The sequence below is a fragment of the Cydia amplana genome, chromosome 18 (assembly GCF_948474715.1).
Source record: "Cydia amplana chromosome 18, ilCydAmpl1.1, whole genome shotgun sequence".
NCBI lineage: Eukaryota > Metazoa > Arthropoda > Insecta > Lepidoptera > Tortricidae > Cydia > Cydia amplana.
In genome coordinates, this window is record NC_086086.1 from 12,997,309 (window position 1) to 13,020,609 (window position 23,301).

The following is a 23,301-nucleotide window of genomic DNA, read 5'->3' on the forward strand; positions in this document are numbered from 1 at the left end:
GGAAACATCGTGAGGAAACCTGCATACTCGTAGTGCATACATTTGCGAAGAAATTCAAAGCTGTGTGTGAAGTCCCCAATCCGCATTGGGCTAGCGTTGAGATTATTGTCTATACAGGGTGGTCCAAACCGTGACGTCCAAAAATCGTGGGCTATCATAATGTACCCCATATGTATGTTAGCCGATTTTTCGTAGTTTTCAAGTTATGATTTTTTAAGCTTTTAACTTTTCCTATGTAGGTAATATTCTCCGACCGTCCTTAGTCTGGGACCGGTCTGAAAACCAGCGCCGGGCACCTAGGCCCGGCACACGCTGAGACTGGAACCTAATACAAAGATCTTCTCACTTTTGTTTTGTATATGATAACAACTGTTTTATTTTATTATGTAAGTAATTCTAACTCTATTTTATGTTCATGTATGTGGCAATAAACAATTCTTATTCTTATTCTATTCTTATTCTTATTCCTATGAAATTCCGGGGTTCCCATACAGAGTGGCTGAAAAATAACTGCATTCCGTTGCCAGGGAGGTGTTGGGATTATACTGAGCAACTTTTATTATGGGACCAACCCCGAAATCGCGAAAAAAAAATTGGCTTTTTATACATTTTGGCTAGTCCATTTTCTACGGAAGGGTAATTTTTTTTCGCGGTTTCGGGGTTGGCCCCATTGTAAAAGTTGCTCAGTATAATCCCAAAACCTCCCTGGCAACGGAAATGCAGTTATTTTTTAGCCACTCTGTATGGGAACCCCGGAATTTCATATGAAAAGTTAAAAGTAAAAAAAAATCATAACTCGATAACTACGAAAAATCGGCTAACATACATGGGGTATATTCTGATAGCCCACGACGTGAGGAATCTAAAAAAAAATTTTTGGACGTCAAGGTTTGGACCACCCTGTATATAGGCTGAATTATTATTATTATTTATAGGCGGTACGGTACCGTTATTATTTATCAATACCGCTTCGTTTTGAAGGTACTATACCTGTTGAAATATAAAGTACGGTACCGGTATAAAATTGCAGCAGGTACAACAATTTTTTATAGGTGTACAGTCAGCTGCAGAGAAAAGGTACCACCCCTGCATACAATCTTCTATGCAGGGGTGACCTGCAGCTGACTGTACCTAAACCATCACTGACCGAGCGTAGGCGAAGGTCTCCGTTTCAGCTTGGGCAAAAATACTTTCGTTTGTTCGAATGTTCTCCTTTGCATATCACATTTCTCAAATATCTCGAGAAAATTTGTAAGCAGGTTCGGTAGTTGGATATAATTACTCGGTTTCTTTTTTTTTATAAGTTCTAATAGGCAGAGATTGGCATAAAGGACTTAAGCGACAGTAGGGTCTGTGGTACTTAAGACCATTGTGATTATTCGTAGTGTCCGACCGAAGATTCGGTTTCGGTTTCGGTTTCGGCCATAAAATCATGTTTCGGCCGTAGTTTCGGTTTCGGCCAAAAAACGGCCGAATCTTTCGGCCTGGCCGAAACATACGAAATAGTACTTCGTATTATGAAACTAAACTATGTGACAAAGACCAAAAGTTGGCGAGCAAGTAGGACAACAATATTTATATATACAGAAATTTGTGTTTCGGTCGGACACTAATTATTAGGTACTTACTGATTACGCTGCGCCGCGTGGAACGTGAGGTGCGTTGGGGTAAGTACATACAAATCATTCAAGAAAAAAATCCCTTTTAAGATCACTCGTGTGTCTGCCCCTAATAGACTAATTCAATTGAAATTTGGTACACATTTTTCACATATGACAAAGAGTCGGTGATCCAAAGATGGACTAGTAACGTAAATAAATAAACTTTTAACTTTGCGGCCATTTTTTTGTATCGTGTGATATATCAGATATTAAATTGTAAGATATTTACTAATAATAAGCATTGGTCACGTAAATTATTTTTAGTCTTTTTTTGCAAGTATGAATGATATAGAACATTATTTCAATTATTTTTAAAATTAAGCCTATCCAAAGGCGACTTGGAAGATGTGTCATGGGGATCTATATTCGTTGGGTGAAAAACAAGTTTTTTTGTCTAATTATCGTTTAAAACACAATCGATCGGCAATAACGCGGGCACATAAAACAAAAAACTTCTTTTTTCACTCATAAAACTCCTTAAACCTAATAAGAGCTAAACAAAAACAAGTGCGAGTCGGACTCGCATTCTAAGGGTTCCGTATATTAAGTCCGTCTCATGCTTGACTGCACATTTCTTATAGATTTTCCTGACATATATAGGTAAAGAACTACTTTGTGTATTTTTTTCAAAATTTTAGATCCAGTTGTTTCGGAGAAAGTGGGCGGAGAATGATCATTTTTTGCCTATTTTCATGAATAACTGCTGAACTATTAATCCTAAAATTATAAAAAAAGTTATGTTTGAGATTCTTACAATGAGCTCTTTTATTTGATATGTAACACTATATAGTTTAAAAAACATATTTTTTAATTTTTTCATTTACCCCCCCCAAAAATGGCTACCGTATTTCAAATTCTCTAAAATACATTTTATTTACGTTACACGTCCATCTTTGGGTCACAAATTTACATTTGTGTGCCAAATTTACATATGTGTGCCAAATTTCAACTGAATTGGTCCAGTAGTTTCGGAGAAAATAGACTGTGACAGACGGACGGACAGACAGACAGACGCACGAAGAATTATATGTATATGCACTTATCCCAACGCACCTCTCGTTCTACGCTGCGCGGGGTTCATTGCCGCTCCTACCGCCGTAAGTGTAAGTACAACTACATCATCAAGGCTACGATCGAAGATAATCAGTTCAGCACTGAAATAATAGCGGTGGAATGCCAGTATAATATTTAATTATTTATTTTAATTTTATAAATTTTATAGCAAAATAAATAGCGAATATAGGATACTCGTACAAGTAAATCTGTAAAGATCTTAGGGGTACATCAGCCGACATATATTATTAAATTTTATTTTGTCGGCCTTAATTAAATTTCCACCCTGCCGAAACTTTATTTATTTAAATTTTTAATTGAATTGATTTTTCGCCTTATGAATAACCGTATAGAGTAGTAAATAACATTTTACATCTGACTTAATGACATCTGGGTTTATTCGGTTTAACTTTACAAAACGGGTATCTCGACAAAGCCATAATATGCAGAAAATAGTTAACAATCAAATGAATTAAATTAGAATTTAAATACGTCACGTGTGACATGAACAGACAAGGAGAGCAAGATTTAATGTATTGTTTCTCTTTCTTCTTTCAATGGAACGTTTTTACAGTTTCTGTTCCTCAAAAGAGGTCAGTGGTTAACACTAAACTCAAAACGCAATCTTAAAAAAACTTGATGGGTCAATGACCTGTCCCAGTAAAGTGAGGTAGTGTGCGTGAAGTGCGCTTGTGTGTGAAATGGGGTAAATTGACAGAATCTGAAAATTTACCCACCTCTACCGTCACCTTAACCCTTCGAACGCTTTGTCCCGTATACGTCACAGACAAATTGAAGTTTAATTTACAATTTCTAGGTTATTAATGTATAATTAGCTCTGTTGTCACCGTTCGGCGTGTACATGTTAGTTTGTATTGACAGCGGGTGCCCTCTTAATGTATAATAGGCTACATGACTAATTTTCATTTATGGTATCAATCGATCGGGTTTGTTTTTAGGATCAAATGTCTATATGGGACCCATTGCATTAAAGTAACACAAAAGTCAGAAATTGTAGTCAAAGGCCGACAGTCGCACTTCACTCGCGAAACGCCCTATACAAACGGCCAGAGGCCGTGACGTCAAGGTCTCTCGGAGCCCATCTTGTAGTATGGACAAAACAAGAAAATTGCGTTTTTGTCGGTGAAATATTGCGTTTATGTATATAGTTGCTATACAATATTTTTTTGGATGAAATGTAAGGAATCGAATGGTACCTTTACTTTTATCGTTTTTGGACTTGGAGGATACAACTAAACGGAGTAGCCATTAACAGGCTTTCCCCTCTGTCAAAAATAGGCGGTCAACGGTCATACACAATGTATGGACTGACGTTTATCTAACATGGCTATTTTTACGTTACGCATACATTTGACGTTCCCCTCCCCCGCAAAAATCGGCAGACTGTTTTGTACAGAAAATTACAGACATGGTGTCTCCGTATGATTATATCCTCCAAGTTTTTGGAAGTTAAAAAAAACTTAAATTTTGAAACTTTCAGGTCCTGTATTTTTGTAATTTTTCAATATTTTATTTTAATATCCACATTATTGTGATAAATTGCTCGTTTGCTATTTTACTAGATTTTGTTATAAAATTCAACATGTGTCATCATCCCTATTAGCCTTGTTGTCCACCGTTCGGCCTGTACATGTTAGTTTGTATTGACAGCGGGCGCCCTCTTAATGTATAATTAGCATTGTTGTCACCGTTCGGCGTGTACATGTTAGTTTGTATTGACAGCGGGTGCCCTCTTAATGTATAATTAGCCTTGTCACCGTTCGGCGTGTACATTTTAGTTTGTATCGACAGCGGGTGCCCTCTTAATGTATAATTAGCCTTGTTAGATTTAAGAACTTAATTAAGAATTAGCTTTAGGTTTTTTCTGGTTGGGGACGGAAAATCAGCGGTCTCGCTGAATCTCATCCATTTTACTGCACAAATATTTGTAAATTCTACCTGTTTTTTTTTTCAATGTACTTGCAATTCGTTGTGTTTTTTTGTGTCGGTAAATAAATATCTTTTTATTTTTTTGGTCTCGGCGTGTACATGTTAGTTTGTGTTGGCAGCGGGCCGGAGCCGAGCCCGGGCGCGGCGGGCGGGCAGACGCTGACGCTGCCCGTGTACCTGAACAGCGCGCGCTCCGAGCTGCTGTTCACGGTGCGGCTGCCCATCGCGCCCGGCCAGGAGCCGCACGCCTTCTACGAGCGCGGCGTCGCGCTGCTCACCTCCACGGCGCTCAACTAAAGTCTATTTTTTTATTCGGTAGACTGAAATGACAGTTAATAGTATGGAATGACATTTCATGTTCATACTATTAACTGTCATTTCAGTCTACCGAATAAAAAAATAGACTTTAGACCCGCCCCACGCCCGCCGTACCGACCGGGGGGCCGATTTTTGAAATTCGACCGCTCGATTTCACGTAATATCTCCACTACTAGGCATGTAAATTCATCATCTTCCTCGCGTTGTCCCGGCATTTTGCCACGGCTCATGGGAGCCTGGGGTCCGCTTGGCAACTAATCCCAGTAATTGGCGTGGGCACTAGTTTTTACGAAAGCGACTGCCATCTGACCTTCCAACCCAGAGGGTAAACTAGGCCCGTATTGGGATTAGTCCGGTTTCCTCACGATGTTTTCCTTCACCGAAAAGCGACTGGTAAATATCAAATGATATTTCGTACATAAGTTCCGAAAAACTCATTGGTACGAGCCGGGGATCGAACCCGCGACCTCCGGATTGCAAGTCGCACGCTCTTACCGCTAGGCCACCAGCGCTTTACTAGGCATGTAAATTCTACTAATAGAATTGAAAACGAGTGGTCAATACCACTAGATTCCCAATTTCTATTGCTCGTATTTCGAAAATCTGCATTTCGCCGTTTTCCATCGATTTTTTATTGACGAAATCGAGTGATCGAAATTCAAAAATCGGCTCCATGTCGAGGCAGACTTTCGCACGAAATGTTGGTAGCGAAACGATACCTGGCGACGTTTACGTTTGAAATCAACTACTTTATTCGTATTTCTAGACTCTGAAAGGATATCGTAACTATGTATTTCTATTTTAATGAACATCTCACCCATTTTACTATAAATTCTTACATTTGTACCGTAAAAAACTGAGTCGACCGAAATATATCTTGCAGTATCTATTTATCTAGAAGCCGAGGACATCCTGCTCTAATAGTGGCTCGAGACATGTGTGCATAACACAGCTATTTAAGTTAAATTTAAATATTATAAAAAGTTGATTTATATCCTTGATAACGTATTAAACAATCCCAGATTTAGTTATTCAGAGTATTATGTAAAAAACTCTGCTTTACTCTAAGCGCTAAAGTATGTTATTATTCAGTTTACGCACATATTTATTCTGGTAATAAATTGTAAACACTATTAAATGCAAATAAAAATAAAAACTCTTGTTTGATTTTATACGTAATTTAATTGTATCTACTTATTACAATATTTATATGACTAGACAGGTTTAAAGTTGGCTGGTGCCTTGAATGGCAGTTTTCATTCCCGGCGGCTTCTGCCTTGGCAATCTGGAACAAATAACACACTCGAGACGAAAATTCACATTTATACCACGATGTACGATATCCCCCACCACACACTTCTAGTTGAATACGTTTGGAAATAATTCCTTGTGAGTTTTATACCTAACTAGCGACCCGCCCCAGCTTCGCACGGGTTAACAAATTATACATAAACCTTCCTCTTGAATCACTCTATCTATTAAAACAAACCGCATCAAAATCCATTGCGTAGTTTTAAAGATCTAAGCATACAGACAGACAGCGGGAAGCGACTTTGTTTTATGCTATGTAGTGAAGTACAGAATGAACATCGGTCAAAGCGTGAATATATAAAATAAAATATACCTCGTGTGTATAATCTTGCGAGGGGACGAGGGGTGCACGTGGTCGTGTTGCCGCTCCCACTCCACATACTTCTGGTGCTGCCTCTGCCGCCGCCGATCCACGTAGCTAATCTAAAATATAATATAAAAGTCTTGGCACAAGTTTCAGGTACAAGGGCCTGTTAAGATCGGTTTTCCTAGGATAGCGGTGCCGTCATATAGCGGCCGTCTCCATACTAAATAATACGGCTAAATATGGATGTCGTAGTATTTGTATGGAGACGGCCGCCATATGACGGCACCGCTATCGGAGGAAACCAAAGCTTTACTCTGACCTCCAGCAGTGAACAGCTATTAAAATCGTGTAGCAAATTAGAAAAGGTTTCGTTGCTCCTTTATGGTTAGGTTTCGATGTTACTTTTCCGAAGCCAATTCTTCGTCTATCAATGTTTAGGTGTCAAACACCTTTTTAATAACCATAATAAGAAGTTTATTTAATCAGTCCAATATGTCAAAATTAAAGTTACATTAAATTAAAAATTAAATTACATATCAAATAGTTATTTGTACAACAAGAGATCAAAGTTTGATATTTCTTCGAGTGCTTATTTTGAGTCCCGTGCAAGCGAAAGATACTATACTAGATTCACGAGCGTAGCGAGTGAATCTAATTTAGAATCTTGAGCGTAGTAAGGGACTCAAAAGCGCACGAGATGTAAATAACTTTGATCTCGTGTAGTTCACAAAACTTTGCACCTCAGCAGTGAGAACATATTAGAGAACCCGAAAAATGTATTACTTCTTCATCACTTACCTCTATTCACTCATGTTTTCTTAATATATACCAACAATTAATTTCTCACCTCAGCAGCTCGAACAAGGGTACTTTGCTACTTAAAAACAGTAAGCAAAACGCGATTTTGCTCACTGTTTTTAAGTAGCAAAGTACCCTTGTTCGAGCTGCTGAGGTGAAAAATTAATTACAAATTAAAATTAAATTACAATCCAAATTTAAATTACAATTAAATATTACATCAACACCTTTTGCCTACAATGGAGAACAGAATAAATAATAGTACAGAAGATTCACTCTCTAACAAAACGCGTCTATTACGACAGATATGACCGCTAGGTGGCGCAAGCGCGAGCAAGCGTCCGTTCCGTAGCGGTGCGCGGCAATTACTTGGCTAGACACCCAAATTGGTGTAGGCCGCATGTACTTGTAGCGACGTGACGAAATCGTGGAGTGAGCCACGCCTGCCTGGAGCAAAGTAAAATATACAGCACGTCTCACCACGCAGCTGGCAGGGATCCATATGAAGGCAGTGACTAGTACGACCACGCCCACAATGTTGTCGCGCAGGAACCCCAGCACGTTGTTGATGTTGATGTCCTCGATAATGTCCCAGAAACGCTCCACCACGTCCTGGATCGTCTTCTCGCAGACGCCCTGGAATTACATTTTGTATTTTAATCAGGTTCAGAGCATCGTAGGTGGATTTCGCGGCCTCTGAATACTTTCTTGCTACATGTTATAGTTAGAATACGAGTAAAAATGAGATTGGAAACATATCCCCCTAAATATTCATAAAACTTAGCAAACCTCTGTTAAATTTTGTTTCATCTAACAATCACATGTAGAGACAAACTACTATTAACGACTTGCGACTTGTTAAATTTGACAAACGTTTATAAATAACAAAAGGATAAAGATATTACGAAATATCTATCTATCTGGTGTAACAAAACCAACCAAAAGACGGCAATAGAAACTCTAAACAGCCTGCAACGCACGGCTTGTTTAACAGCGACAGGCGCCTTCTCCTCGACTCCGGGGGCGGCCCTAGATGCACTGCTGGACATTATACCACTCCATCTGCAGGTGCAAAAGGAGGCCAAGCAGTGCGTCTACAGAATATGCACGCTAAATAGGCCAAAATGGCGCTCCCACGCATTAGCCAAACTAAAGGCCTGGGTTTTTGCAAATAAAACCCTTAGCATGCCCACTGATGACACGCACACCGAATGTCATTTCACCAAACTGTACACAGTAGAAATACCTCCTAGAGACAAATGGACTAACAACCAAATGTACGTTGAAGAGGGAAGCCACATCTGGTACACGGATGGTTCAAAGAAAGGAAATGATGTAGGATGTGGGATCTATGGTGAGATACCTAAGCTCAGAGCTAGCGTCAGCATGGGCACAAAGGCCTCAATCTTCCAGGCAGAAGTCTTCGCCATCAACAAATGTGCGGAGATTAACCTGGACAGAAACCTAAGACACCAACATATCTACATCAACTCAGACAGCCAGGCTGCTCTGCTGGCACTAGAATCCCTTGAGTCAAACTCAAAACTAGTCCAGAACTGTAAAACAAACCTAAATGCACTGGCTAACTCCAACAAAGTCACACTTAGATGGGTACCAGGGCACTCCGACATTAACGGAAACGAAGAAGCAGACGAACTTGCAAGAAAGGGCGCAGACACACCCCTGGTCGGCCCAGAACCGTTCTGTGGAATCACAAAACGGGATGCATATTCTCTGCTCAGCGACTTAGAAAAAAAGAGAGCAATCGATTGGTGGAAGTTCGCTAAAGGACAAGTACACTCGAAAGCTCTAATCAAAGGGTTCAACAGCAAAATCGCTAAGGAGCTTCTGGGGCTCAAAAGGCACAAAACTTGCGCGGTGACTAGAATACTGACTGGACACTGTAAGTTGAACAAGCACATGTTTCAAATTGGCAAGAAACAAGATGCGACATGCAGGTTCTGCCAGGAGTCAGAGGAGACTGCAATGCACATTCTCTGTTCCTGTGGACCACTAATGTCAAAAAGAAGTACCTACTTAGGGCGGCATGTATTGCAACCCTATGAGGTACAGAACGTTACGGCCCAAAGCATCTGTAATTTTCTGGATGCAACGGGCATTAGTAATGAACTTTAAAGGGCCGTCACAATAGATCAATACTTGGTCGACGTGACACTCAAAGGCCCGATACCACCCCAATAATAATAATAATATTACGAAATAGGGAATATTACGCGAAACTCTGCGACGGGGGCGCCACTCCCACAATAAGTCACAATTTAAGGGTCTACCGCAAAACAGGAGTCGAAATTTTGTTATCTAACCTCTCTATTACTCTTACATGTTCGAGCGATAAAGAGGCAGTTAGCCGAGTTTCAATTTCGCGTTTCTCGGTAGGCCTTTTGTAAACAAACCGCCTTGATGTATCCATGTCATATTTGATTGTCTGTGAAAACTTGTCAAAAAACAGTTTAAGGTACAGTAGTTACTCTATGGTTTAATAATGGCGCTAGTGCTGCACTCTGGCGGCAAAACATTGCGACAATACTCCCTATAGACTCAACTCACCAATCGCAGTGACAGATTGACAGAAAAGTCGAAAAATTGGCACGAAAGTAAATATGTTATGCCTTTCCGAACTCATGAAACGCTACTATTCAGGCCTTGGTCTACTGATAGGCACTGTACGCTACGCAACACTTCAAAAAGAAAACTACAACATTTCTTAAAGTACAGCTGTACGCGACGCTAACGTCAACTAAAGACCTAGATCTTATGACGGGATGGACTGACCTTGTTGCAGAAGCCCTGTATGCAGGGCGTGCCGTCGGGCAGGATGTCGTTGTGCGCGACGGGGAAACACGTCTTGTTGAGGCTCTTGCGGCAGCAACGCTTGCACGCGTCCGCCACTGCAACATCACAAACACATTACTAACGATCTTATGCATATTTATATCTGAATTAAATTGATAAATCAATGAACGCATTTACTGCCAGTGCAAGCTGCTCGCTACGTGTGTAGCCGATTACGTGGTTTATCAGCTTTGCAGCGCAATGTACTTACGAAGAGAGAATTCGCCTAGCGGGTCGCTGGCAGCGAATGTGTAATTTTCTTTTGCAGAAAATCCATTGTAGTTTTCACTTTACCGGGTAAAGAAGATTATTCATAAATTATAATATATAACGATATTATTTTCTACAAAAAAGATTCAGTACACTTTTTTTCTAGGGGCAATATTTTAAAATGTATTAAGGTGGGAAAGTTACGTATAATTTGTCCTAAAATGGTTTTTTTGGCAGTGCTATTTCTAGAAAAGGTGCCAAGTTGTCTGAAGCAACAAAATGATGGATAAATTCAACATACCATGCATTCATGCATGCATGCATACATTCTATGCAGAGATTTGGACATTGATGTATTTAATTGTTCCATTCCTTCGGTGAAGCGAAAATTAGCGAATCTATTTTTTAACCCACTTTGATCCCGATTGTTTTGTTTTCACAAGTAATAGGTTTGCGATTTGTCCGAGTGCTTAAGTATTTACGTACCCTTTATTTTTACTGTCATTATTGTTAGCAGTTCTATATCCTTGATAATGATAAGTTTTGAGTTGTATACAATTATTATTGTTCTTTTGGAAAATATTGTTTTTTTTTTCTTTGAAATGTATAAAACGTGATAACATTGTGTGAAATTGCGCGCAAAGTGTGATATATTGTTTATTCCATTTCTATCTGTGAGTACCTGTAATTGGCTTTGTATTGTTACCTGAATCTGTATAATGTTTCTGTAGCTGTTGGTACTCCTTAAAAATAAAAATAAATAAATAAATAAAATACCTATGTCGCACATGCAACTATGCATGCCCTGTGTCTCGCAGTACGGCACGCAGGAGCCGTTGCGGCAGCGGCCGCGCTCCGCGCACTCGTGCTCGTCCGCTATCGCTGGCGCCTGACACAAAATAAATTTGAATAAATATGTTACGTTTGGGTTCTTTTGCTAAAGATATGAAGGACGTCTCAAGCCTTTAGGTTGCACAATAATAACGAATTAACACACAAGTAAATAAAATAGATAGATTACACATGAAAACGGTACAAGCGACAATCAGTAAGTGAAGTATCGAAAGAATATGTCAAATTCATAATATCACAACAACAAAGTAGCCACTGTAGCCAGTATGAACATTGCTTTGAACCTCAACAATATAGTAGTTCATTTCCCAAGTCGGTCACTCGCTGTTGAGGTAAATTTATAGGGAATTTTCTGATGGGCCATAAAGAATAGTTGACACTGTCAAATGGTACCTTGGGACAGTCGGCCGTGGCGCCGTTGCAGGTGGCCTCGCCCTCGCAGGCCGAGTGCGCGGCCTCGCGGCACACCACGCCCGGCGGCGCGAACACGCAGCCCGAGCAGCACGGGGAGTTCTTGTCACTGTTGACAGCATACACTCGTATCTACACTGGTCTGGCCTAGTGGGTAGTGACCCTGCCTGTGAAGCCGCGGTCCTGGGTTCGAATCCCAGTAAGGGCATTTATTTGTGTGATGAGCACAGATATTTGTTCCTGAGTCATGGTTGTTTTCTATGTATTTATGTATTTGTATATTATATATATCGTTGTCCGAGTACCCACAACATAAGCTTTCTTGAGCTTACCGTGGGGATTAGTCAATTTGTTTAAAATGTCCTACAATATTTATATTATTATATTTAAGTATCGTAAAATACTACATGCTGCCACATACCGCGTTACAGCTATTGGAAAAGCGATTCAAGTTAGAAGTTGTCTCGATTACGATTAACGAAAGAATGAGTTTTTCAATAGTTGTTGTGGCAATTATGCGTGGTATTACGATTCGTGTAACACGAGAAAAAATTACATATCATCAAGTAAATTATACATTCTGTAACCTGGAAGAGCGAGGTCTCCTGACACAGGTACTTCATACCTAATAGGAGGAGGAAGATTGAGATGAAACAAATGATTATCTTATCTTATTATCTTGATGTTTGAAAAGAGTAATTTCATTTGCAGACGTCTCTAATTAAAACAAAATTTACTTAAAAGAATATTCTAAATGTGCGGACGATAAGCAATTAATTACACACCTGCAAACGGCTCCTTGATTTTTCCTTAGTTTGCAATTCTTATCGCAGCACATATCGTTATCTTCAGTCCCTGAGGAAAGTAGAGATAATCATGTAATTTGTGTTCTACTTTGGATTAAAATGATCACATAAAATTTTGTTTAAAAAACTGTTTAAAAGTCTCTGCGAAACAATTTTAAGAAGACATTTTCTGGTATTCTAATAGGATCATTCCACGGGCCGTCTCGTACAAACGCATTTTATTTCGTATATTAGAACTTTATTTGGCGTTTAAAGCCGACGATTATTTTTCTGGTCATACTTTTGACCATTTGTTACAGAGAAAGAAACTCCTATACCTGCAAATCTTCAGAAAACTCGCGTTTGAACGGGAGAACGGTAGATAATTTCATGGAATGCTCCTATAAATCAGGGATCGGAACCGGTTTTTTGCATAAACTTCGAAATAACCATATTTTTCGAATTATTTTATACTCTAAATGTAGGACTCGGTTGTGTGTTTGGGTAACGACTTCGTATTATTAGATTGCCCAATTAAAAATGAAATAATTAGCAAAGAAGGAAAAAATTACCGTTTTCGTTCCCATACAAAAAATAACGGCATCCGATCCCTGGTATAAATGATGGTATATTACCGAGCAGGCCTGCGTCGCACTCCTCGCCGCCCTCGACGCGCAGGTTCCCGCAGAAGCTCTCCTCGGGCTCGCTGAAGCAGCGCCCGGACTTGGCCTGCAGCACTTTGCGGATCGAGCGCAGGCTGCACGGCGAGAAACGCTGCCACAAAACATTACATTAATACGACTTCAACTAAGTTAAAGGTTGTCTCGGCGATAAGACCAAAAGGTGTAGTACCACGATCCCGACTATCGGGTCTTCCGGCCTGGGAACGAAATCATAAAATACCCGATAGTCGCGTTTTCGGCACAGAATGTGTTAAATATCATTATGATACCTCGGTTGTACTTAATTTCTTTGGCAATTTGAGCAAATCTGAACATGAGAGGAAGCTTATGATCACTGCTCGCTTAGCAAATAAGCGTAGGGATGGACGTAAAGCTACGCGTTGAGTTGCCAGAATACCATCAGAAACTATAGCCGCTTTACAGGCTAGCATCAAGCCCAAGATCGACCGGCTTGGAGATCGTGAGTGTCCACAGTCATGTCTCTCAGAGATGAGGAGAATACAAATAATAAATCGATATATTTGTATAATATTTGTACCTTGTTGTTGACATCGTAGCCGCTGACACTATAAGTATACATCAGATAGGACCCGCCCTGGCTGGCCGCTGGCGAGCACTCGGCCACGTCAGGGTCGTGCTCAGAGCCCCAGTTGTGGCCGAACTCGTGCGCGGTCACCAGGTCGGCCTCGCGAGTGATCACTCGCTGCCCGTAGTGGTTCCGGGATGATGACAAACCGGAGTTTAGGTACAGGGTGTAGCCGTTCTTGAAGTATTCTGCAATTTCGGGACAAAATCTTAGTGGCTGATAGTTCTGATTATTTTTAACTTCTAGCTGGTCCCAACTCAAAACTTTCCTATACAAATACAATTGTAATTTGTCAAAAAAAAATTCAATTAAATACGCCTCTTTAGCGGCTAGAGGTTAAATATTTAAATTTTGATAACTTCACGCTAAATTATTAGACTAGCTTTAACGTAAGGAATTTAAGTAAGTAAGAATCTTATTGATACTAAATTATATCTCCTATTCTACACCTGTGTTTCAAAATTAATACAGTTGCAAAGCTACGTGTAATACAAAAGTATTCCATCACCATAGAAAATAATATTGCATAAATAAATACACCAAATAGTAAATAATACAACATAAAATGTAATAACGAATAATATAAATACAATGTCATGCAAAACGAACAAAAAATAAACACTCACACTATTGCACCGAAATAGCTGAAAACAAAACAAACGCAATGTCAAACAAACAAACGTGCTTAAAAATAAAAATTAACTCAATGAATAACAATTTGTTTTGATGTGAATTCATTCAAGTGATATGATTTAATTTTGTATAATTTTTGGATACCCATATGCCCGTTAAAGGGTGGCTTAGAAGAAATAATATTTAAAATAATGTAAAATTACATCATATGTTAAGACCAAAAAATCTTGTCGGTAAAAGCATGGGGTTTGACAATCACCACAAAATGAATAAGTGGTCATTTCGACGTCATAATTTCTTTTATTTCATGCATTTATATAAACGCATAACATACGATATATGCTATATAGCCAAGTTATGTCGTTAATCGTAAATGATAATAGAAAAATAAAATAATATAGTAAAAAATGTAAACGCCGCCGCACGTCCACAGACCGAGCTGTTTCGCGCGGTAATTTCTTCTCGAGGTGGCTCTTTCTGTTTCGACCCGTCTATTTAAGAATGTGGACGATTGTACACGAAACCACGTGAAAGTTCGTCGCTGAAAACCTGGCCTTGCTATAACTACTTATCGGGCACAATGTATTTAAATATGACCTCTAACTCATCCATCAGTAAGTTGAAAATGGTGTAGTTATATATCTAAAGTCGCCATCGAGTCTCCTTGCTCCGCCAATTCTGGCGCATTATTTATTCAACTATGACCTCTATCCCGTTAACCAGTAGTGTCATAAAGGCGTGCCTACCTGGCGTGCATATGCCGCCGACGGAGTTGCGCCGCGGCGAGCCCACGTAGGCGAGTCCCAGGATGCCCCCTTCGAACTTCAGGTCCGTGAACAGGTGCGCCAGGCAGAAGTCTTTGTGCGAGTACTCGCGGCTGAATACCTGACGTCATAGAAAATACAATACAGCGTTTTCAAATATTCAAATATAAACTCTAACAAATAAGACAGTAGAATCAAAATCTACCTCAAGTAAGTTCCGCACGTCCCACTTCTCGCGCACCATGTTGTAGTGCGCCTCGCCGCCGCACATTCGTATTCGGCCCAAGTACACTATGTATGTATTAAAAAAAAAACCGGCCAAGTGCGAGTCGGATTCGCGCACGGAGGGTTCCGCACCATCAACAAAAAATAGAGCAAAACAAGTAAAAAACGGTCACCCATCCAAGTACTGACCCCGCCCGACGTTGCTTAACTTCGGTCAAAAATCACGTTTGTTGTATGGGAGCCCCACTTAAATCTTTATTTTATTCTGTTTTTAGTATTTGTTGTTATAGCGGCAACAGAAATACATCATCTGTGAAAATTTCAACTGTCTAGCTATCACGGTTCGTGAGATACAGCCTGGTGACAGACGGACGGACGGACAGCGGAGTCTTAGTAATAGGGTCCCGTTTTTACCCTTTGGGTACGGAACCCTAATGAACTCTAACAAATAAGACAGTAGGTTCAAAATCTACCTCAAGTAAGTTCCGCACGTCACACTTCTCGCGCAACATGTTGTAGTGCGTCTCGCCACTGCGCATTCTTATTCGGCCCAAGTACACTATGTATTCAAATATGAACTCTAACAAATAAGACAGTAGGTTCAATATCTACCTCGAGTAAGTTCCGCACGTCCCACTTCTCGCGCACCATGTTGTAGTGCGCCTCGCCGCCGCGCATTCTTATTCGGCCCAAGTACACTATGTATTCAAATATGAACTCTAACAAATAAGACAGTAGGTTCAATATCTACCTCGAGTAAGTTCCGCACGTCCCACTTCTCGCGCACCATGTTGTAGTGCGCCTCGCCGCCGCGCATTCTTATTCGGCCCAAGTACACTATGTATTCAAATATGAACTCTAACAAATAAGACAGTAGGTTCAATATCTACCTCGAGTAAGTTCCGCACGTCCCACTTCTCGCGCACCATGTTGTAGTGCGCCTCGCCGCCGCGCATTCTTATTCGGCCCAAGTACACTATGTATTCAAATATGAACTCTAACAAATAAGACAGTAGGTTCAATATCTACCTCGAGTAAGTTCCGCACGTCCCACTTCTCGCGCACCATGTTGTAGTGCGCCTCGCCGCCGCGCATTCTTATTCGGCCCAAGTACACTATGTATTCAAATATGAACTCTAACAAATAAGACAGTAGGTTCAATATCTACCTCGAGTAAGTTCCGCACGTCCCACTTCTCGCGCACCATGTTGTAGTGCGCCTCGCCGCCGCGCATTCTTATTCGGCCCAAGTACACTATGTATTCAAATATGAACTCTAACAAATAAGACAGTAGGTTGAATATCTACCTCAAGCAAGTTCCGCACGTCCCACTTCTCGCGCACCATGTTGTAGTGCGCCTCGCCGCCGCGCATTCTTATTCGGCCCAAGTACACTATGTATTCAAATATGAACTCTAACAAATAAGACAGTAGGTTGAATATCTACCTCAAGCAAGTTCCGCACGTCCCACTTCTCGCGCACCATGTTGTAGTGCGCCTCGCCGCCGCGCATTCTTATTCGGCCCAAGTACACTATGTATTCAAATATGAACTCTAACAAATAAGACAGTAGGTTGAATATCTACCTCAAGCAAGTTCCGCACGTCCCACTTCTCGCGCACCATGTTGTAGTGCGCCTCGCCGCCGCGCATTCTTATTCGGCCCAAGTACACTATGTATTCAAATATGAACTCTAACAAATAAGACGGTAGGTTGAATATCTACCTCAAGCAAGTTCCGCACGTCCCACTTCTCGCGCACCATGTTGTAGTGCGCCTCGCCGCCGCGCACGCGCGTCGGCTCCGAGTGAACCAGGATCTTCTTGATCACGAAGCCCATGCCTTTGAACCCGTCCATGTCCTGCGAAATACATAAGCTTCATACAATCTTCTTATTTTTAATTTGAACCATGTTACATAGTAAATAAGAATGAATTTTAACGGAGTGTTCATTGTAGTGCACATTGGGCGTTACGAGGTTATGTTCTTGCGCTCACCTGACGATCCTGCCAGACGGTGTCGTTGTAGATCTTGTGAACTCGGTCAATCAGACTTATCTGAAAATCGTTTTAAAGTTAGTTAGATTGAGATTGACACATTGTGAGGACCAAAACATTAAAACATGCAAATTAAGTAGGTACTTTTAATCTTTGTTCAGTTAAAGGCGAAACTTAAGAAACTAAAGAAACTTATTTCGTTTACATTTTTTAGGGTTCCGTACCCTATTACTAAGAATCCACTGTCCGTCTGTCTGTCTGTCACCAGACTGTATCTCATGAACCGAGATAGCTAGACAGTTGAAGTTTTCACAGATGATGTATTTCTGTTGCCGCTATAACAACGAATACTAAAAACAGAATAAAATAAATATTTAAGTGGGACTCCCATACAATAAACGCGGTACGGAACCCTTCGCGCGTAGTCCGACTCGCACTTCGGCGGTTTTTTTAATTAGTATACTGCTGGAACATGGAACATTACATATTACTTGTGGGTGAGGTAAGGGCGTTAAACACGAAGAATTTCGTATCGAATGCGATGGAGATAGGCAATGGCGGGTCGATGTACAAAATTCTGTGTGCTTGGCTTCCTTACTTTAGACACAAAGTCATCTGCGTCACACTTACCAAATAGCTAATAGTTGTTTTAGTATTACTGGCGCCCATTTCCTGGAAGAACCTATAATCAGCCACCAGCAACAGGGGACAGCGTGTCTTGGTCGGCGTGTACTCGTAGTCGCTCTGTCTCTTCACTCGCCTATGTCCGTCCCTGTCGCTCGTGGACGGCTTGTGGGGTAGCTCGTGCTCCACCGCGATGTTGTCCAAGTATTTGTCTCGCTCTGATTGTTCGTGTTTGTGCTCTAGCTGGTCGTTTTCGTCATCATCTTCTTCTAGTTCTGTTTAAAATAATGCACAATCTTGTATTTAAAGTGTAGTCTCGTGTATTTGACACAAGATGTGTGATGTGTATTACAGATTAGGTATTTAACACCTTCATGTCATTTATAATTTTAAATAAATTACTATGGATAAAGTAGAAAATATAAGTACATACCAAAGTATTTTTAATGATTGTGTTCATTTATTGTGTGTAAAAAATTGCGAGTACTTATCCAAATAAAATATTATACCCATTTTCAATCAAAATTAAAATACATCTAAATCAATATAAACAATAGATCATTTATATTTAATACATGTACTTTTAGTTTTTTTCAGTCTGATTTTAAAATAATGTGACCAAAAAACCATGTATGTACATACAACAATCTGTGTCTATGCAATTATATCAATGATTGAACAACTGAACCATGTGTTTTTTGTGTGTACATTATTGTTAGATCCAAATAAAATCGACTATAGATGCTATCTTGACAATAATTAAGTTTTCTATTTCCATACCTTTTCCTTCTTTAACATATCCACAGACCCTGGGTTTGGCGTCATCATCGGAGTTTGCCCAGCTGAACCGAATGTCAGAACCTCTGTAGGTTATCATTGTCTTGTCATCTAGGTCTGGCAGGTGGCGCCATGATGGCTAAATTGAGAAAAAAGTTTGCTTTAAGTGATAAACTGAAACAGATGTCAGATATTAAAGAAAAATGACGAAGCCCTCCAGTGGTGAAGGCCGGATTCGAACCGGCGTCTTAAGCTATCCGGGCTAACGCCTTGAACCCCTTGGCCACCCCGCCACAGTTTATAATTTATATATAATAGTGTGACTACTTAAAAGACACAAATCAAAATATTTAATAAAATAATTTGATTTGTTCCCATAGTTGTGTTTGCTTTAAGTGGTTTTACAAAAAATGTAAATGTTTATAGTCAAGCCTGAAGCTGTTAAAATAGCCTTAAACCAAAAAAGGAAACTGCAATTGTACCTCCAAAGACCCCCACATGTAATAAAATAAAATAGCCTTTATTACTGAACAAATAAACTAAATTTGCTTTTTTTAAATGATGTCACGTAACTCAGTTTGGCAAAGGCCTCCTCTAGATCCCTCCCATGAGTTCTGTCCATAATACATCTTCTTCAAGAGTAAGAGCGACCCCCACATGTAGCGAGCCACATTTAGCAAAACCCTGCCATAGCCTCGTAAGGCCCAAGGTCCTACCTATAGTACTTATTCAGTTTGATGAAATTTAAATCATATCCAATAGGCTACATGACTAATTTTCATTTATGGTATCAATCGATCGGGTTTGTTTTTAGGATCAAATGTCTATATTACCCATTGCATTAAAGTAGCACTCACTCGCGAAACGCCCTAAACAAAACGATAAATGAACGTGACGTTAAGGTCTCTGAGAGCCCATCTTGTTGTATGGACAAAACGAGAAAATTGCGTTTTTGTCGGTGAAATATAGCAACTATGTATATACAATTATACATAAGTATATACATAGTTGCTATACAATATTTTATTGGATAAAATCTAAGGAATCGAATGGTACCCTTACTTTTATCGTTTTTGGAAGTTAAAAAAACTTAAATTTTGAAACTTTTAGGTCCCGTATTTTTGTAACATTTCCATATTTTATTTTAATATCCACATTATTGTGTTAAATTGCTCATTTGCTATCTATTTTACTAGATTTTGTTATAAAATTCAACATGTGTCATCATCCCTATTGGAACAGAGTTACATTTCTAGGTATTGTTTCGTTCAATTTTTATACAAATTAAAATCAACTCTATTTCATACAGTATAGGTTTAAATTGCAGTAGCAAATTTTGGATTTTTCATATCATCATTTGTTTTGTTGTTTTGTGGTCTACAGAACCTTATATTATATTTCAGGCTTTGAGTGTTAACCGAGGAGTGAGATCTCTAGATTAAGTGTTCTTACCTCAATGTGATATGTCTCATCGGGGGTATGTATAATGCCAGTGATGAGCCCGTCCTCCATGTGCAACTTGACTTCGGAAGACTTTTGCCCAAACACTCTGCCAGTATAGAAGTTGTCTCTATCTACAAACAGGACCAAGCATTTTATTAAAATTATTAATCAAATACCTATATTGAATGTCTTACAGCAGGTTATTGCAGGTTATATAGGCATACTTCCAGATTCATAGGCCACACCGAAGGCTTCATTAATAGCCGGGTCCACACAGAGTGAGCATATGCGCGAGGCAGTTTCCTCGCGCACAAAAGGGCCCATGTGTCTTGCCTTGTCCGCATTGCCTCAGGAATATGATGAAAGAAAACACTAACTTTCAAATACTAACTAACTAATGTGATATCATTAGTGTTCTCCTGATTCTTTTTGGTATACTGGGATAACAAATTCCGGTTTGAAGCATGCTACCCTGGCTTTTTTTTGTACCTAGCTTTATATCTTTCTATGTTACTTTTGCTGACATGCCCATATTTATGACAATGCTATGAAATAGTAAATAATAAATTAATTTTTAAAATTAATGTTATACTTACCAATATGTACAGTAGTTTCTTTTCCATCCCCATCAACAGCATACGCTTTGAAATTGGAATGTAATACCGATGACCGAGGATGGAGTATGAGCCTGAAGTCCTTGCCCAACGTCCGAAAATGTAGTTCCTTTATAGTGTTGAATAGATGGTTCGAGGGCTTTGCTCCGCGCTTCACGACGTGGTGCCGCAGACTCGTCGCATGCATAGTCTCGTAATACTTCAGGTTGTGATTAATTGAACCTTAAAGGGAAATTTATCGTGTTGTTAATTTCGATGTTAAACATTAAACGCTAGCTTTATTTTAAAATCAGTCGTTTGTTATTTAATGGTTGTAAAATACTTACAGGTTCCAGTAACAATAAAATAACATAAGACGAAGAAAGATATAAACACTGTGTGATTCATTGTTTCTGACTAGACCTCAGATAGGGAATATTTCTATGAGCTATACTGTACAGCGGGACTATTCTAAATGTCGATATTTGTTTAATTTTAGTGAAATTACATTCGATTTCCCATTCAATGGTTTTATTGAAATAATGTATTTACGATTACGGTCAATAAACGTTTATTTTTCTTAATGCAGCTGTCACAGTGACAGTTCCTCTGAGGGTACGTTCGGAAACAGAATTTTTTTTTGTGTTTATTGCACACGGTACATGTACATATGTATAGCTTTCGGTTTTTGACGTCCACGAGGGGCTACCGTGAATTTCGAAATTCGGTTTTCGCGGTAGGCCCTCTGTCTTGTACAATGTAGACCTCGCAATAAGCTTAGTTAAGCTTTGGTTTCCTCCGAAAGCGGTGCCGTCATATAGCGGCCGTCTCCATACAAATACTACGACATCCATATTTAGCCGTATTATTTAATATGGAGACGGCCGCTATATGACGGCACCGCTACCCTAGGAAAACCGATCTTTAATGAAAAAAATCTAAATAGCTCGGATGAGTCATCACAATGATCTTAAGGGCCATAGACCCTACTGGTGCTTAAGTCCAATTGGGAATTGTGTTTTCCAATTCTGTATAATATATTATACTACTTCAATCTTTGAGTATTCTGCGCTATGTATGAGTGTACCCTAGATCAGGGGTTTTCAAAGTGGGGGGTGCGGACCTCGGAAAATTTGAACACGATTACCTAATAGTTCTCCGTTTCCTTGCATCGAAGCGAAAAGGGGGGCGTGGGAACTTCATTTTAGGCAGCAGGGGGGCGTGCCTAAAAAAAGTTTGGGAACCCCTGCCCTAGATAATTATTTACTCCATATTGTACGAGTATACATATATATATTGAGCGCCTGCATGATGAGATAAACGCAATGTAAAACAATTTTGCTATTTAATTCAATCCGGCGTTTAGAATAAACACATTAATGACCGAGCGAGAGCGCAGGTCTCCCTTTCGGCTCGGGTAAAAATGCTTGTCCGAATGTCCGCTTGTTCTCTTCCACAAGCCGCATTTCTGAACCTCTTCGTGAAATTTGGCAGGCAGGTTGGATAATTTTATTAATTATGTAGAACTTTTGTCCATTCTGTTTTTTGGAAAATTTTCAAAATGTCGGAGCCATCGGGATTCTCGAGGTCTACAGTTTAAGGAGCCACTATTGTTATCACCAGTCAACTCGCAAATCGCATGGTCCGTCACGACATCCAATATGGCTGCCATGAATCAAGCGAGTCATCTGTAAGTGGTGTAGTAATTAAGCATTCCTCGTGAATCAGCGGCGGGAATTAATGGGCGACCGCGTCTGGCGGCGGATTCCGACGGTAAACACAGGTGTAGGCTACTGGTACTGGTTCTAAATTGCCGGGTTGATACCATAGAAAACCGGGTTCATACGAAAATATGAACCGTAAAATAACCCAACTACAGTCCAGTAGGTACTACTACAACAGAACTATGGTCACAAGTTCGAGACTTAACTTAAGTATAATTAGGTACTTACATTAATTACCAATAATCTATTTACTTAAATATGTCTGCGTTTTTTCTTCCATTAATACTAATATTTAGCCATAGAACTACTTCTGGGAGCTGGGAGCTTTTGGACTACTATGGGTGGTTTTACGGAATCTGACTCTAGGAGCACCTGTAGCTCTCAGGTCTCTTTTCATTTTACAGTTTTTCTTATTGTGTACCTACACTAGGTACCTACAATACAACATCATAAAAAAATATAACAGCTATTTTCAACAGTCTACTTATTTCTAAAAACTTGATGATCTGATCTTCGGTTCAGTGTAGCTCCAAATTACAATGTTTGAACCCTAAACATGCAACATTGACGAAATGGATTTCGATTACATAAATACAAAAATACAAATACAAATGCATTTATTTCATTACTTTTTTACATCAGTTCTTAGGTATAATATAAGGGTTAGGTGCATACGGATTCAAGCAACTAGCCATACGCTATCACATCGTTATGTTCTAAATGTAATTCGAAATTGAGATACCAC

General features: G+C 39.7%; 2 protein-coding genes across 3 annotated transcripts in view; one reads left to right on the plus strand and one right to left on the minus strand.

The window, feature by feature from the left end:
* The window catches only part of LOC134656346 (dynein heavy chain, cytoplasmic), a 100,165-nt gene extending 95,204 nt beyond the window's left edge, over positions 1-4,961 (plus strand). For both annotated transcript variants that reach the window (XM_063511864.1, XM_063511865.1), the window contains one exon: positions 4,784-4,961. In XM_063511864.1, the coding sequence (XP_063367934.1) occupies positions 4,784-4,961 (178 nt within the window). The remainder of the gene's footprint in view (positions 1-4,783) is intronic.
* Positions 4,962-6,141: 1,180 nt separating this feature from the next.
* LOC134656315 (ADAM 17-like protease) lies at positions 6,142-21,328 on the minus strand. The gene is made up of 17 exons (XM_063511826.1): positions 21,180-21,328; positions 20,836-21,075; positions 20,249-20,370; positions 18,800-18,935; positions 18,026-18,294; positions 17,396-17,455; positions 17,125-17,259; positions 15,158-15,296; positions 13,731-13,966; positions 13,145-13,283; positions 12,510-12,579; positions 11,707-11,833; positions 11,239-11,350; positions 10,192-10,307; positions 7,879-8,034; positions 6,607-6,716; positions 6,142-6,267 (listed from the first exon to the last, which is right to left on the minus strand). Exons 1-17 carry the CDS (start codon positions 21,238-21,240, stop codon positions 6,207-6,209), a joined length of 2,289 nt encoding a protein of 762 aa, XP_063367896.1. The 5' UTR covers positions 21,241-21,328; the 3' UTR covers positions 6,142-6,206.
* Between the last annotated feature and the right edge of the window lie 1,973 nt (positions 21,329-23,301).

Bases quoted from the DNA above. Each gene is read 5' to 3' on its own strand.
- LOC134656315 (XM_063511826.1), bottom strand. From the start codon at position 21,240: ATGAATCACACAGTGTTTATATCTTTCTTCGTCTTATGTTATTTTATT. The intron at 20,371-20,835 runs GTAAGTATAACA...TCCTGTTTGTAG, and splicing joins AGAAACTACTGTACATATTG to ATAGAGACAACTTCTATACT. The intron at 18,295-18,799 runs GTATGGAAATAG...TATTTTAAACAG, and splicing joins ATATGTTAAAGAAGGAAAAG to AACTAGAAGAAGATGATGAC.